The following is a 13,360-nucleotide window of genomic DNA, read 5'->3' on the forward strand; positions in this document are numbered from 1 at the left end:
CTGAGGTGAGTTGGCTTGTGGACTGACCTGCGTCAGCTCTCAGTTCTCATGATCTGGGGCCCAGAAGCAGGACCCCACGCACCCTCTTTCTGGAACATCTCGCCTGCATCAGCCTCTGCTCTCTGGAACAACTCCCTTCCAGACAAGGCTGACCATCAGGCTTTCTCTTCCTGGCTCTGGCTCTACAAGGTCCTGGCCTACTGGTCCCAGCTCTTTGCATGGGCCAATTTTACTCCCTCCCTCCCCCATGCTGGATGGTGAAGCCTGTCATTACCCTCCCTCCCAGCTTATACCTGATTACAGGTCCCAGGCAGGAAACCTGCATCAGCCCTCCTGACAGGGCCACCCACAGGCTGCTGCATCCTCCTCGGAGGCTGACAGTGACGGTCCTGATAGTGGGTGTGAAAATTCTTTCCCTGATTTTGTTTCCCCGTTAGACTCAAACTGTCCTGAGTCTGTGTCACGTATGTATGTATGTGCATATGTGCAGTGTATATGTGTGTGTCTACATATGTCTGTTTGGATACCTATATAGATATTTGCCAGTGCAAGTTGTGGCCGGAAGTGACTCCCACAGTCACTCTGTTCTTGTGAGACAGGGTCTCTTTCTCAATCTGGAACTCCTTGGTTCAGTTACGCTGGCCAGCTAATAAGCCCTGGGGCCTCATTGTCTCCTCACCAGGGACCTGTGTGTCTCTGCTCTGAGCACTAGAGGTAGAGAACTGGGGTGCCACGCCTGGGTATGTGGGTGCTGGGTATTTAAACTCAGGTCTTTGTGGTTTCATTACGGGCATTTTTACCATCTGAGGCGTTTCTCCAGTGTGGCTCCCACACTGCTTGCTCTCCCTTTTAGCTTCTCCCCTCCCCCATATTATTTATGTACTGTGTGCTGTCCAAGAAATCTCCGAACCTCTCAGAGCTTTTGTAAGTAAGGTCCATGCAGGGCAGGGGGCGTGGCTTAGTTGGTAGTACTCTCCTTGCAATGCTCCCCCTGTGGTGCTCCCCCTGTGGTACTCCCCTTGCAATGCTCCCCCTGTGGTGCTCCCGCTGTGGTGCTCTCCTTGCATGTGGGAGGTCCTGAGTTTGATCCTCAATTCTGTAGGGAAAAAAATGTTCATACTTTGAGATGGGTGTGGTAGCTTGTGTTTTTAATCCTAGAACTTGGGAGGGGGAGACAGAGGGCTCAGGAATTCAGACTCATTCTTGTGTTACATAAGAAGCTTGAGACCAGCCTGGGCTACATGAGACGTTATCCTGGGTGCCAAGGAGACCCAAGTGGTTAACTGCTAGAACGTGGTCAATAGTGAGAATTCAGCGAGAATTCACTGAGACCTGGTACTCCTGTCCTTATCTGTTGGGCAGTGCTGTGTGACTCCAGGAGTATGTGACTACCTCTCTGGGCCTCAGTTCTCCTGGGTGTGCCAGTCAGATAGTAAAGTTACTGATATTTGACTTCATGGCATGGGGAACCCAAGTCCCACGCCTCCTTAGTTTCCGGGGTGAGTGGGTCATCATCCTAGCCACCTCCCCCACCTCCCTATCTGGAGTCCTCCCCAGTGGTCCAAGAACCAGGCAGGCCAGTTCTGAGTCTGCCCCACCCTACAGGTGCTGTCACCTGCTAGGTTTCAGTCCCCATGAAACCCTGAAACTGGGCTGGGCCTGGTAGTGAGACTTGTTCCACAGGCCCACTGGAGGGACTGGCCAGACCAGGACAAGTTTGGCTCAGCGCCCACATCTGAGTCCAAATCAGGGCAGGGCTTTGGTGAAGTCCCTGTGGTCCACACGAAGTCCGCTGCCCTCCTGGTGGGAGATTGTCTTCTTTGTCCGAAGGCCATCGTTGTGGAAGGAGACTCAGGCACTCAGGCACGGGCTGCTGGGTCTCAGACCTGGGTTCAGCTCGGCTTTCTGACTTGTGGGAGGGGCCAGGTTCTTTGCACTGAGGCTCCTTGTGTGAAGCGTCTGACGTTAGGGTCAGTGCACCTGTGGATAGAGATCATGTGGGGTTTCTACCCGGGTGCAGCATGCCGGGGGCACACAAAGTAGAAACTGCTTAGACCAGCATTCAAGCATTTAGGGTACTGGTCCCTGACCTGTGGGTCTCTACCCCTTTGGTGGTCAAATGACCCTTTCACGGGGGTTGCATATCAGATCTCCTGAATATCAGGTACGGTTCATAACAGTAGCAAAATCACAGTTATGACATAGCAATGAAAATAACGTCATGGCTGGGGGTCAGCACTGCATGAGGAACCGTATTAAAGGGTCGCAGCATTGGGAAGGTTGAGAAGGGCTGGGTTAGGGGTCTTCCTGCAACATGTCCCCCAAAGGACCTGGTACCCCTCTCACAGCTCCCCAAGGCTTCAGGGGACTTCAGGGCACCCTGGGACCCTTGTTCTTTGTGGCTTCTGCTATCTACACAGGAACTGGTGTGATCCCCAAAACTGTCACTTTGGAAAATCGGAGATCAGCACTCTTCCGACCACTGAGCTGCTGTTAGTATCAGTCATGTGCGCTATCCTTGTGAGGGCCCCGTGCTTTCTGCTCATTGGTTTGCTGATTTCCTCATCGCCCAGTCAGGCGGGGACTGATGGAAACAGAGAGGGAAAGTGCTTTGGCCACATAGCCCTGTGGGTGGAACTGGGACTTGAACCCAGGGCCTGTGCCAGAGAGATGCCTCACCCTTGATGGAGCCCTTGTTGTGGGTTTATGTAGTCCACTTCTCAGTCCCTCTATCTAGCCCGAGCTGGCTGTGGTCAGCCCCTAGTCTGCTTGACTTACCAGGACATCAGTGCAGGTGCTGAGGCCAGTATCCTGGTTTGCTCCCAAAGCAAGGGCTGAGATTTTCATTGAGACCTTAGGTCATCTAAGGCTTACCTGCCCATTTAGCCCAGAGAGGATCAGCAAGGGAGGGGATCCCCATAGGCAGGAAGGAGCCCTGCCAGCCTTGACCACATGGCAGCAGGTAGGGAGTTAGATCAAAGGCTACTTTCTTTGATCTGACTCTCCCAGATGCGTGTGCTTGGGAATGTCTCTTGGCTTTTCTGAGCCTGGGTGTCCTCATCTGTAAAATGGGTATAGTTAAGCCCACTTTGCTTCCTCCTGGGCCTGGGTAGGGACCTAGAAAGTAAGGCTAGAGCCCCATAAAGGCACCGTGAGGCAGTGTGAAATGCCCCTGGACAGGCGTGGGGGAAGTAAGATTCAAAGCCAACTTCCTGTTGGCCTGGGAAGAAGCTCACTTGTGGCATGCTCACCTGGCATGCATGAAAGCCCTAGTCCAGGCCCTAGCAACACAAAACCAGAACAACAAAACCCCACTTCTAACTTGGTGTGGTATGCCAGTACTTGGGAGGTAGGAGAATTGTCTCAAGTCTGAGGTCAGCCTGGGCTACATAGTAAGTTCTAGGCTAATCTGGGCTACATGGTAAAACTCTCTTCACTCAACAACTCTAACTTCTCCTCCCAAAGTACCTCTTCTCTTTCCTTCCAGGCTGTGTGCCTCAGAACCACATGGGCTGAGAACCCTGTGAGTGGGCACACACAGGGAACTCTGGGAATTCTGGGCTCCATGGCAGGATTGGCTGGTGAGCCGTCTCTCTGGCTCACCCTTGACCATGGTGCAGCTCTTGATGTCTCTAGCTGCGTCAAGACTCTCATGACTCCATACTCAACTGGCTCACTTTAAGACTGAGTTCTTCAACATGAGATCGTGCGTGCGGGGGTAGGGTGGGGAGAACACTATTTGTTCTGGATCCCTGTCCAGGGAACAGCATTTTCAGAGCTCAGTGGAGTGCCCTCCCTTCTTTAGAGATGGTCTAGAGACCAATGCCTGCAGCTCTGATGCCCAGAGGCTGCCCTGACAGAACCTTCAGCCCAGTTCTGGATTTTCCAGCTGTCCTCAGGGTGAGAGAGAACCAGGCAGGAACCCTGGGATGACCCACATGGGCAATTTTGTTTTCTGTTGCCTCACAGTGGAACATTCTAACCTGAGCCTCTCCTTGTAACCTGGGAAGTGGGAATTTGTATGTAACACATTCTCCTGGGGCCAGCCGAAAAATCTGTGTGCTGGAGGCAGAGACGGGTAGCCCAGCGTCAGTGTGAGGTGAGCCCAGGTCTGAGGGATAGTGCTGGCAGAGGGGAGCAGCGATGGGGTACCCAGCCCAGGTTGGGGACGGGATCTTGAGTGTGCACACTGGGGACACACTCTACTTCCTTAACTCCCATTTTGCCTGATCTTTGGGTTTGTTTGTTTGTTTCTCTCTTTCTTTCTTCCTTTCTTTCTTTTCTTTTGTTTTTTTTTTAAGTCTTTATTGGTTTTTTTTCAAGCTATAAAAGTTATACCTGGTAATAAATAGCCCAGCCCCACCATTTGCCCTATAGTTGCACACTGAGCACTGGTATAATTAAGGCTAGTGTTTTTGGTGCCCTGGGCTGTGTGGCACTGCCTGCCGCCTGCCCCTTCTGGCCCTGTGAAGCGGCTCTGGGATGCATGGTTTCTAAATGAAGAACTTGAGGGTCTAAGAGAACTGGGCAGCCCCCACCTCACTCTCACCTGGCAGCTGGCAGCTAGAAGGCGGGCCCATCAGTTTGCAGGTCCCACTGCTCCTCCAGCAACAGTGTCTAGGGCTGAGTCAGTGCACGAGGGTGGATGGAAATATACAACCTGGGCAGGTGAGGCCAGCCCACGCCCACAGACTGCCCCACCCAAGCATCTATAGCGTTGAACTAGCCTCTAGGTTCTGGGCCCAGGGTCCCTGAGGTTGGCCACAACTTGCCTCTCCACTGCCCTCTGAGGTTCTGTGGGCAGTGGGCAGAGCCCACTCAGATCCTAACTGCCCCCATCTTCTGTGGTCTGGTGAGCCCGTCACCCTTTCTGGTTCAGAGTGGCGAGCCTTGGCCTTGGAAACCCTACTTAGTGTCTACCTCAAACCCATGCACTGGGATGTCTCCAGAGGCCGTGAGGAGACTTGAAGCTGATGTGGGCGGGTGTGGAGAGAGGTCTGCCCAGAGCTCTAGGTGGTACCTGCAGGTACCTAGGTTGGATGCTGAGTCAGAGTCCTGGCAGCCCCCTGGAGCTTGTGCAACAGGGGAACAAAAGTAGAAGCTGTGACAGCTGCTTGTGACCCCAATAGGGTGGAGCAGATTGCTATGGATTACAGGCCATCCTGGGCTACACAGTGAGTTTCAGGCCAACCTGGAGTATACAGTTAGACACTTTCTCTAAAGGGTTACTAAGTAGCATTTGTGGGATTGCTACTGTGAAGGGCCCCTAAGGAAAGGGGACTGCCTGGGCTTGGGTTACAGAGCCCAGTAGACAGGAAGAGAAGGCATTTTGTAGGCCCATGGTACCTACTCAAGTCTCCTATGTGCCCATGAGAGGCTTAAGTCTAGGTTAGAACCCCATGGAGTGCTGCTGACCTTTGGGGCCTCCTTTGTCCCCCAAATCCTGATTCTTTACCCTTTGTGTTTTGGGAGCACTTCCTTGACCCGTCAGCCGAGTGGCAGTTCTTTTCTGTCTGACTGGCACATCTCTCCAGAGTGTGCCTGTGGCCTTCCGTGCCAAGCCTCTTTCGTGATTCTGTCCACCACTGTCATCCTCTGCCAGCTCTTCCTGGGGTGGTGCCAGCTCACAGATTATCACGCTTCCTGCCACTTGCCTGGCATTGCCCGTGGGTCCTGTTGCTGCCCCCCAACCTCCCACGCCCACACATTCTTATCTTTGCTCCATAACCATTAGCCATTAGTGCACTCCCTGCGGTCCTTTCCCTTAGTTAAGCTCCTGTTATGCGGCCCCGCCCCTCCCACCACCACCCGTGTGAGGTTTGTACATTAGCTGCCATCGTACCCTGCCCCATCCCATCCCATCTGCTTCAGAACTGAAAGCAGACATGTAGTGAGCGGGTCCTGCCCCTCACGTATTGGTTGGTTCTGGAAGATCAGCTTGCAAAAGGGTTTGCCAGATTCGGGTCCAGTTCACTCTGGTTCCTGAGGTCAAATTGTGGGGAGTGCAGAGTAGGCTTGCAGTCAGGTGCGGGGTTCCGGGCTAGCACTCTGTTCTTGGGTACATGAGCCCTCTTTCCTCACATCATTTAATGGGGATGTGTCCCCGCCCCCATTCTACTCTTTCCTTGGACCCCGTGGTTTCCCCTCTCCTCTACTGAGCTTACTTGGGTAACTTATGCTCACTTTTGTGTGGACAGACAGACTGCCTTTCATCCCAGGCCCGTGGGTGGTCCTGGCTACTCGAGCCCAGTCAGTGCCTTGGTCTAGGGAGCTGAGATGCAGCCTCTTGCTGGCTTCCATTTGTCATGGTTCTTCTGATGCTTCTAGAACCTTCTTCGACTGCACACCCTTGTCTCAGACACCCTGGATGGGGTGGTGGGACGTGACTGATCTTCACCTGGCTCATCTTCACTCTCCTTGCTTCCCTCACAGGTCAGCCCAGTATGCCCTTTGGAGCACAGCTCTCCCTAGACATTCGCCCAGTAGCTGAGAGTTGCCCTGTGCGGGACAGACCCAAGTTCACGTCTTTATTTTCTCGTATATGGCAGCTTCCTCCCGAGCTTGGCCTGGCATTGGGCACACAGATTTGCCATTATTGTGACAATGCTCAGTTTGATGGTGGGCATCTGTGGCCTAGGTTGGGCCTCAGAGCTGTGGCTGAAGCTCTAAGCCGCCATGTTGGCAGGACACTCATTGCTTGCAGGAAGTCAAGGCCAAACCCTGGGCAAGGAGTGGTCGGTCCACTAAGCCTCCTTCACCTGGAACATAGTGGTACCATTTCCCGCTCTCAGGAAGCTGTGCACCGCCTGGGGTTAGCACCTGTCAGCAGTAGCCCCGGGGTTGCCTGTCCTGTGGTCATCCCCCACCCTCCCCCTTCCCCTGCGTTGTTATCCCCTCGCTCTCAGAGGGACTGTTGTTCCTCAGGGTTTTCACCAAACAGGCGCTGCGAATGCATTCCTCCCTCCCCCCAAATCAGAATCTGGCCAGACACCACCTCATTCCAGAAAAGCCTGTGTGGTGGGCTAGCTTTGTGGAGGGGCGGGTGAGCTGCCCCCAAAGCCCTTGCCCCTCTCTCCTGTCCCTGAGGTAGGCTTGGCGGTGCAGACCAGACACTGAGCATTGTAATGTCAGGGGGAGCCCTGGGTTCTCCTGGGCCACGAGCTCCTGGCTGGGTCCCAGGGTTACACCCCAGTTCCATCACCCACCCTCTGTGTGACTTTGTGCCAAAGAAGGAACCTCTCAGTTTCCTTCCATGACGTGGGCCCTGCCTCACAGACCCACTGAGAGTCCTCTCTTTGTCTTGGGCCACTGACTCTAGGGACCTGCAGATGGGCATGAGGTCCGGATGAGGGACCAGGTCTTTAGAACTTGTAATCCAAGATTGTGACAGGTTGGTCTGTCCTTGCCTCTAGCCCTCTCAGTGTGTAGAGAAACTGAGGCCCAGGGAGCGAAGCTTCATAAACCCCAGGTTGAGATTCTAGGGTGGCTTTTTAGGGCTGGGAGGTTCCTCTTCTGAGCCCTCTTGGTGTCTCAGTTTCCCCATTTGTCAACAGGAAGACGCAGGCAGGGTTAATACCAAGCCTGCTGCCTGCTGCCTGTTCTGGAGAGCACAGACCCACCCTTCTCTGTTCTGAAACCAGATAAGCAACAGCTAGGAAGGGCAAGCTGGACTGGGGCCGTAGCCCATTGTGGAATGTACTTAGCAGATCTCAGCGTTTGATCCCTGACTCATGAACAGGGCTTGGTGGCCCATACCTGGAGGATCAGGAGTTCAAAGTCATCGTCCACTGTGTAGAGAGAGGCCGACCTGACGTCATGAGATCTTGTCTCAAAGAAGGAGAAGGAGAAGGAGAAGAAGAGGTTAACTTGGTAGATAAATTCAAGATGTATTTGAATCACGAGTAAATGACTCAAATGTCTGAAAGTGAGGAGGCTTATCTGACCCCATGCCCCGAGGCCAGAGCCTGCTGCCTCTCTGTCTTTCCCTCACCAGTTCCTTTTCCCAGGTAGGAATCGTTTTTTGTTCAGAGACTGGGCTCAGCCTATGAGACTGTTACTTTCCGCAGTCATAGGGTTTGCCAGTCACTTCCAGCGTGGCCTGGCTTCTGTCCTGGGAGAACAGGTTTGTGCTGGTTGGTTCTGCACTGCACGGTTACCTGGTGCTTGCTCCACCTGCAGGGTATCCTAGGTGTGAGCACTCGGCCACCTTTGGGGCCCTGGCCGCTCTCACCACACCCCTGCCCACCCAGGAAAAATGGAGTCTTCCCCACTTGGTTCTGGTTTGGTCACTGGTGAGGCTAAATCTCTCTTAGGCCTGTTGGGTGTGGTTTTCTGTGTGCGGCCACTGACCAGCTTCCTGTCAGGAGTGGGTACCTACCTTGTGCAGACAGCTCATGACCAAAGCCCTTGTCTAGGGTGCGAGAGAACAAGGTGACCAGCCCCAATTTGGGTGAAAGGGTATTTGTGCTTTGTGTGGACGGTTTTTCCTGTGGGACTTTGCAGGCCTGATTCCCTAGCTGTCTGTCTGTGGCGACCTTACACTCTCATGCATCTTTCCTTTCCAGAGAAAACTGAGAAGATCCTGAGAGAGTTCCTTCGTTTCTATGAGGACCAGTATGGTGTCTCCCTCTTCAACAGCATGCGCCATGAGATTGAGGGCACCGGGCCTCCGCAGGCACAGCTGCTCTGGCGCAAGGTGAGAGGCATAGAGAGGGTTCAGCCTGGGTTCTGCTCCCCTTTTGCTATGGGCCTTAGTTTCCCTATGCTGCTGGTCTGGTCTCTAAGGGCCTTCATTAGTTGAGCATAACCTCCCCTTACTTGCTTCTTAGTCCCCACTTCCAGTGGCACCCTCCCCCATTGCCAGTGGCACCCTCCCCCACTGCCAGTGGCACCCTCCCCCATTGCCAGTGGCACCCTCCTCCACTGACAGTGCCTCCCTCTCCCACTGACAGTGGCACCCTCCTCCACTGACAGTGCCTCCCTCCCCCACTGACAGTGCCACCCTCCCCCACTGACAGTGCCACCCTCCCCCACTGACAGTGCCACCCTCCCCCACTGACAGTGCCACCCTCCCCCACTGACAGTGCCACCCTCCCTCACTGACAGTGTCTCCCCTCCCCCACTGACAGTGCAACCTCTTCATTGTCACAACTGCATTCTGCAGTCTTGACAGCTCAGGCTACACACCTGTCAAGAGAGATGTGACAAAGCCCTAGTCCTGCTTCCTCCCCTCCAGAGTGGAAGTGGAGTGGTCCCTGCCTCACAGAGCCATTGACACTGTCCCAGGCCACATGCTTTAGGTTCCCTCCCCTCAGGACTGTGAGAGCAGATGCTTTCCCTGACCTCATCGTTTATTGCCCTGTCATTAGCGTTAGGGTTGGGTTTGCTGAGGAAGCTACCTGGATCTACCCTGGGGTGTCAGACTGGCCTGGAGTGGGGACCCTTGTGACAGGCCTGGAGGTGACAGGCTAGGGTGGGTTTGGCTGCTGAGTTACCCAACTTGAGGCAGAGGGTAGGCAAGTGGCTGTCCTCGGGGCTCTCTGAGGAGAAGTTTTGCTGCTGACTGTGCTGGCAGCAGGGTCAGGTGCTAAGGCTACGTGGGCTTTTATAGTTCTACAAACAAACAGTCAAGGTGACAGTGAGCAGTGGCTGTTTACAGGATAAGGTGGGAGCTAGGCAGATGACTGGGCGGATCCAGACACCAGAGTCTACTGGTCTGGAGGAGGGCTGCTTCAACAAGGCCCGAGGGCTGGGAGGGGTGGACAGTGAGAAGAGAGTGACAGATAGAAGGAAGGGACTGACAGACTTAAGGCCTTCTTTCCAAAGCCCCAAACTTAACCCAGAGTTACAGGGCCAGGCTGGGGAGGCAGACAGAGCTGGCTTAGATGTCTAGCCCACCATCCTTTCTCCCCGTCTGCAGCCTGCCCTGGGAAGAGAGAAAGGTTGGGCTGTTTGTTTCTGCTCGGGGTGTCAGGACTGACTGTACAGCAGAGGTGTTTGGATGTGGCCTGGTCTCAGGCCTGGCAGCTGTGCCCCTGCCATGTAACAAGGAAAGGGGGGCTTGAGTTCAGCCCAGATGAGCAGGACCTAAGCTACTTTTCCTATCTAAAACGAAGGTCACAGGCAAGTCCAGTGTGGTGACACAGCCTGTAATCCCAGTATTTGGGGAGCTGAGGAAAGGCTAGCCTAGGCTACAGAGTAAGCACCAGGCCAAGGAGGGCTATATCCTAGGACCCTGTCTTAAAACAAGAGCAAAACCAAACAAAAACCAACAGTATAGGCAGTCCCGTTCCCAAGAGCCCAGGGCGAGTGGGAGCCGGTGTTGTGTTAAGCATTTTCTGTGTTTGACTTGTCACACTCACAGGGCTGTGTGCTCATTCCGATAAACAGGCTATGTAGCCAGAGCAATGGCCTGAAGTCGCTCAGGGTCCCTGAAAGGACCTTGGTGTCTCATGAGACTGACCACCACGTGAAGTCATGATAGAAGGGAAATGATGTCAGTCACAGAATGATCACAGTCATTTTCTAAAGAAACAGTCACAGCCGTAATAAGGGCATACTGGTCTGGGTGAGGTGGCAGCCTGTCATCCCGGCACTCAGGAGGCCGAGGCCAGCACAGCCACGTTCAGGGCCAGTCTGGGCTACACACAGTACAACAGCCGAGTCACCTCCCGCCCCAGCAAGCAGAACAGTCAATGGCTGTTTTGTGATAGACTTTTTCTCAGCCTCTTGCCCACTCCCTGCTCTAGGGGTCACTAGGATACTGAGGGGAGTCACTTCTTCAGCGGTCAGGTAGGATCTGAAATATTTTGCACCTCCTGCAGGCCTTCTGCTCAAAATAGGACCCTGTCATTTGATAAAACCTAATTTTCCCATTTTGAGATAGGGTCTGCTGTAGCCCGGGCTAACCTCAAACTCCGTTTGCAGTAGAGGACGACCTTAGGGTTTCTGGTCCCCCTGCCTCTACCTCCCTCTTGAATCTGGGATTATAGGCTTGGTTGTAACACCTCAGCTTACCTTTGAAAAAAATCTTTAAAATAAAATCTAAGCCGGCAACCAGGCAGCCTGGGGAGATGGCTCAGGATCTGGGGGCTATGCTTGGAGGAGGGGTCCAGGCTTTGCTTCTGCATTCACTGTACGGCTGTCCCTACTCCCAGGGCCTTCCGTCCCACAGATGCCCAGCTGAGCTAGCGGGGCGGGGTCTTCCCAGGGTGTTAGGAAAACCCTGGCTGCTCTTTCTAGAAAAGACAGAATGGAGGACTGGGTTTCAGAAGTCTAAATATAGACCACCAAGTGGGAGCCTTCCGACTTGGGCAAAATCCACGGTGGGGGAGGGGAGCAGACCCATTTTTTTCCTGTAAATATTTTCCTCTTGAGAGGAAGCTGGTTCTATTGTTTGAGCACAATGGGCTCTCCTTTAAGAGGGAAGCTTTCCCCTGAGGAGCAGCAGGGGGCAGCTAGGGAAAGGAGCCAGGGAAGAAGGCAGAAGGAGGGGCAAGAGCCACAGACACTGGAGGCCTGAGCCTGTGGGCTCAGAGTCACAATTTCTCCCATCGATACATCCAACACTCGGTCCGTTTTGTAACTGGCACCGTGTTTATCATAGAATAAACAGAACTTGCCCAGAACTGGAGTTCTTTCGATTCTCCTGGTTCCCATAGTCCATTGCAGCTTCTGTACCTCCCTTCCAGAAGCTTCCTTGACCTCTGTAGCTTCAGCTGGAGCTCCCACCCTTGGTGTAAACCACCCCCAACACCCCTGCCCCCGACTCAACACCCCTGCCAATGTTCAGATCAGTCCGGAAGCTGGGAGTGTGTCTCCTGCACTCTGGCACATTTCTGATGTGGCCACTGTTTGCCTGCTCCTGAGTGCTTTGCCCAGTGCCTGCCTCAGTCAGCTACACACAGATGAGGGAACAGGCCGCTGCAGTCCCCCACGTCTTTGTGGAGTTGCATAGGACCGTCAGAGCGTGTCTGCAGCCCACACGGGTTACCTCTCTGCCTGGATGCTGACCCAACATCTCTCCCTACCCAGACTCAGGGATGCTGGCTTGGCTGAGCTGGGAAGCTCTGGATACAAGTTCAAGTCTTCATTGCGCTGAGGGGAAACTGAGGGCCAGAGCTGGGCAGAGGCTTCCCCAAGCATTAGGCCTGTGGTTGTGTCCTCCAGCTAGGTGAAAGCCCTGGGTAACAGTGGCAGGTGCTCCCCAGTTCCCTCCCCAGGACCAGGAAAAAGTGGGCTCATATTGCTCTGAATAAATGTCTAGAATGGGTTCCACTCGTATCCTATTTGAACCTCAGGCCTTCTTCATCTGTGCAGTGGTACAGTGCAGCCTAGCTTTGGGGTCCTGATGAGGCCAGGGATTTAGGATTTAGTGGTGGTGGTGGTGGTGGTGGTGGTGGTGGTGTGTGTGTGTGTGTGTGCTGCATGAGGAGTTACAATGCAGGCACTGGTGGCTGTGCTCCCACCTTGTTGTGACCTCCCCTGTTCCCTCCTGCCCACAGGTGCCCCTGGATGAACGCATCATCTTCTCCGGGAACCTTTTCCAGTACCAGGAAGACAATAAGAAGTGGAGAAACCGCTTCAGCCTGGTGCCCCATAACTATGGGCTGGTGCTGTATGAGAACAAAGTGGTGAGTTCAGGGCGAGCCTGTCGCCCCCTCCAGGCTCCTTTTATTTCATGTATGTCACTGTTTTGCCTGCATGTGTGTCTGTGTGAGGGCATCAGATCCTCTGGAACTGGAGTTACAGACAGGTGTGAGTGCTTTGTGGGTGCTGGGAACTGAGCTTACGTCCTCGGGAGGAGAAGGTAGTGCTCTTAACCACTGAGCCCTCTCCAGCCCACTTACCTAGTGCTTACCCAGCAACTCCCATTCCGCCGTCTGACGCTCCAGACGCCATGCCTCCCCTTCAGGCCTACCTCAGGCTATCTCTCCCTGGACGTTCCAGGTCCAAAGCAACATCTCTGATCCTTCTGCACTTCTCCAAGTCTGCTTGGCCTTGGAGACTCTCAGTCATCTCTCATCCTACGTCCAGGCGTCCACCTCATCAACCCTTCTTGAGACCATCTCCCTCTCTGGTCACTCCCAAGACCCACCAAATCCCTCCATCACCACAGAGCCCACCCTCTGCCTGCCTCTGTCTCCCTCCTGGCTTGCCTTCCCGCCTCTCCCAGACCTGGCTCCAGTTGCTGTGCAGTCTGGCCCTCCGTCGAATCTCGGGATGGGGTTCCTGAAATCTCCCTCCCCTGCCCCCGCCCTGATGTGTCTGAGAAGAGGTGGGGACTGACTGTGACTCGCCTTTGCTTTGGGCCCCTCCAGGAAGTCCCACCTGCTTATATTACAGACTTTATTTCATCGGC

The 13,360-nt window shown here is 54.1% G+C and overlaps 1 protein-coding gene and 1 long non-coding RNA gene across 3 annotated transcripts in view; one reads left to right on the top strand and one right to left on the bottom strand.

The window, feature by feature from the left end:
• The window catches only part of Niban2 (niban apoptosis regulator 2), a 49,724-nt gene that overhangs the window by 22,035 nt on the left and 14,329 nt on the right, over positions 1-13,360 (top strand). For both annotated transcript variants that reach the window (XR_015683155.1, NM_001109885.1), the window contains 2 exon segments: positions 8,565-8,695; positions 12,504-12,632. Coding sequence is in view for 1 of the 2 variants with exons in the window: in NM_001109885.1 (NP_001103355.1) it covers positions 8,565-8,695; positions 12,504-12,632 (260 nt within the window). In the remaining variant the exon portion in view is untranslated.
• Positions 1,127-11,253, bottom strand: LOC148006413 (uncharacterized). The gene is made up of 3 exons (XR_015684251.1): positions 11,017-11,253; positions 7,756-7,827; positions 1,127-1,980 (listed from the first exon to the last, which is right to left on the bottom strand). It is a non-coding gene; the product is annotated as an uncharacterized LOC148006413 (long non-coding RNA).

The sequence above is a fragment of the Rattus norvegicus genome, chromosome 3 (assembly GCF_021556685.1).
Source record: "Rattus norvegicus strain SHRSP/BbbUtx chromosome 3, alternate assembly SHRSP_T2T, whole genome shotgun sequence".
Taxonomy (NCBI): Eukaryota; Metazoa; Chordata; class Mammalia; order Rodentia; family Muridae; genus Rattus; species Rattus norvegicus.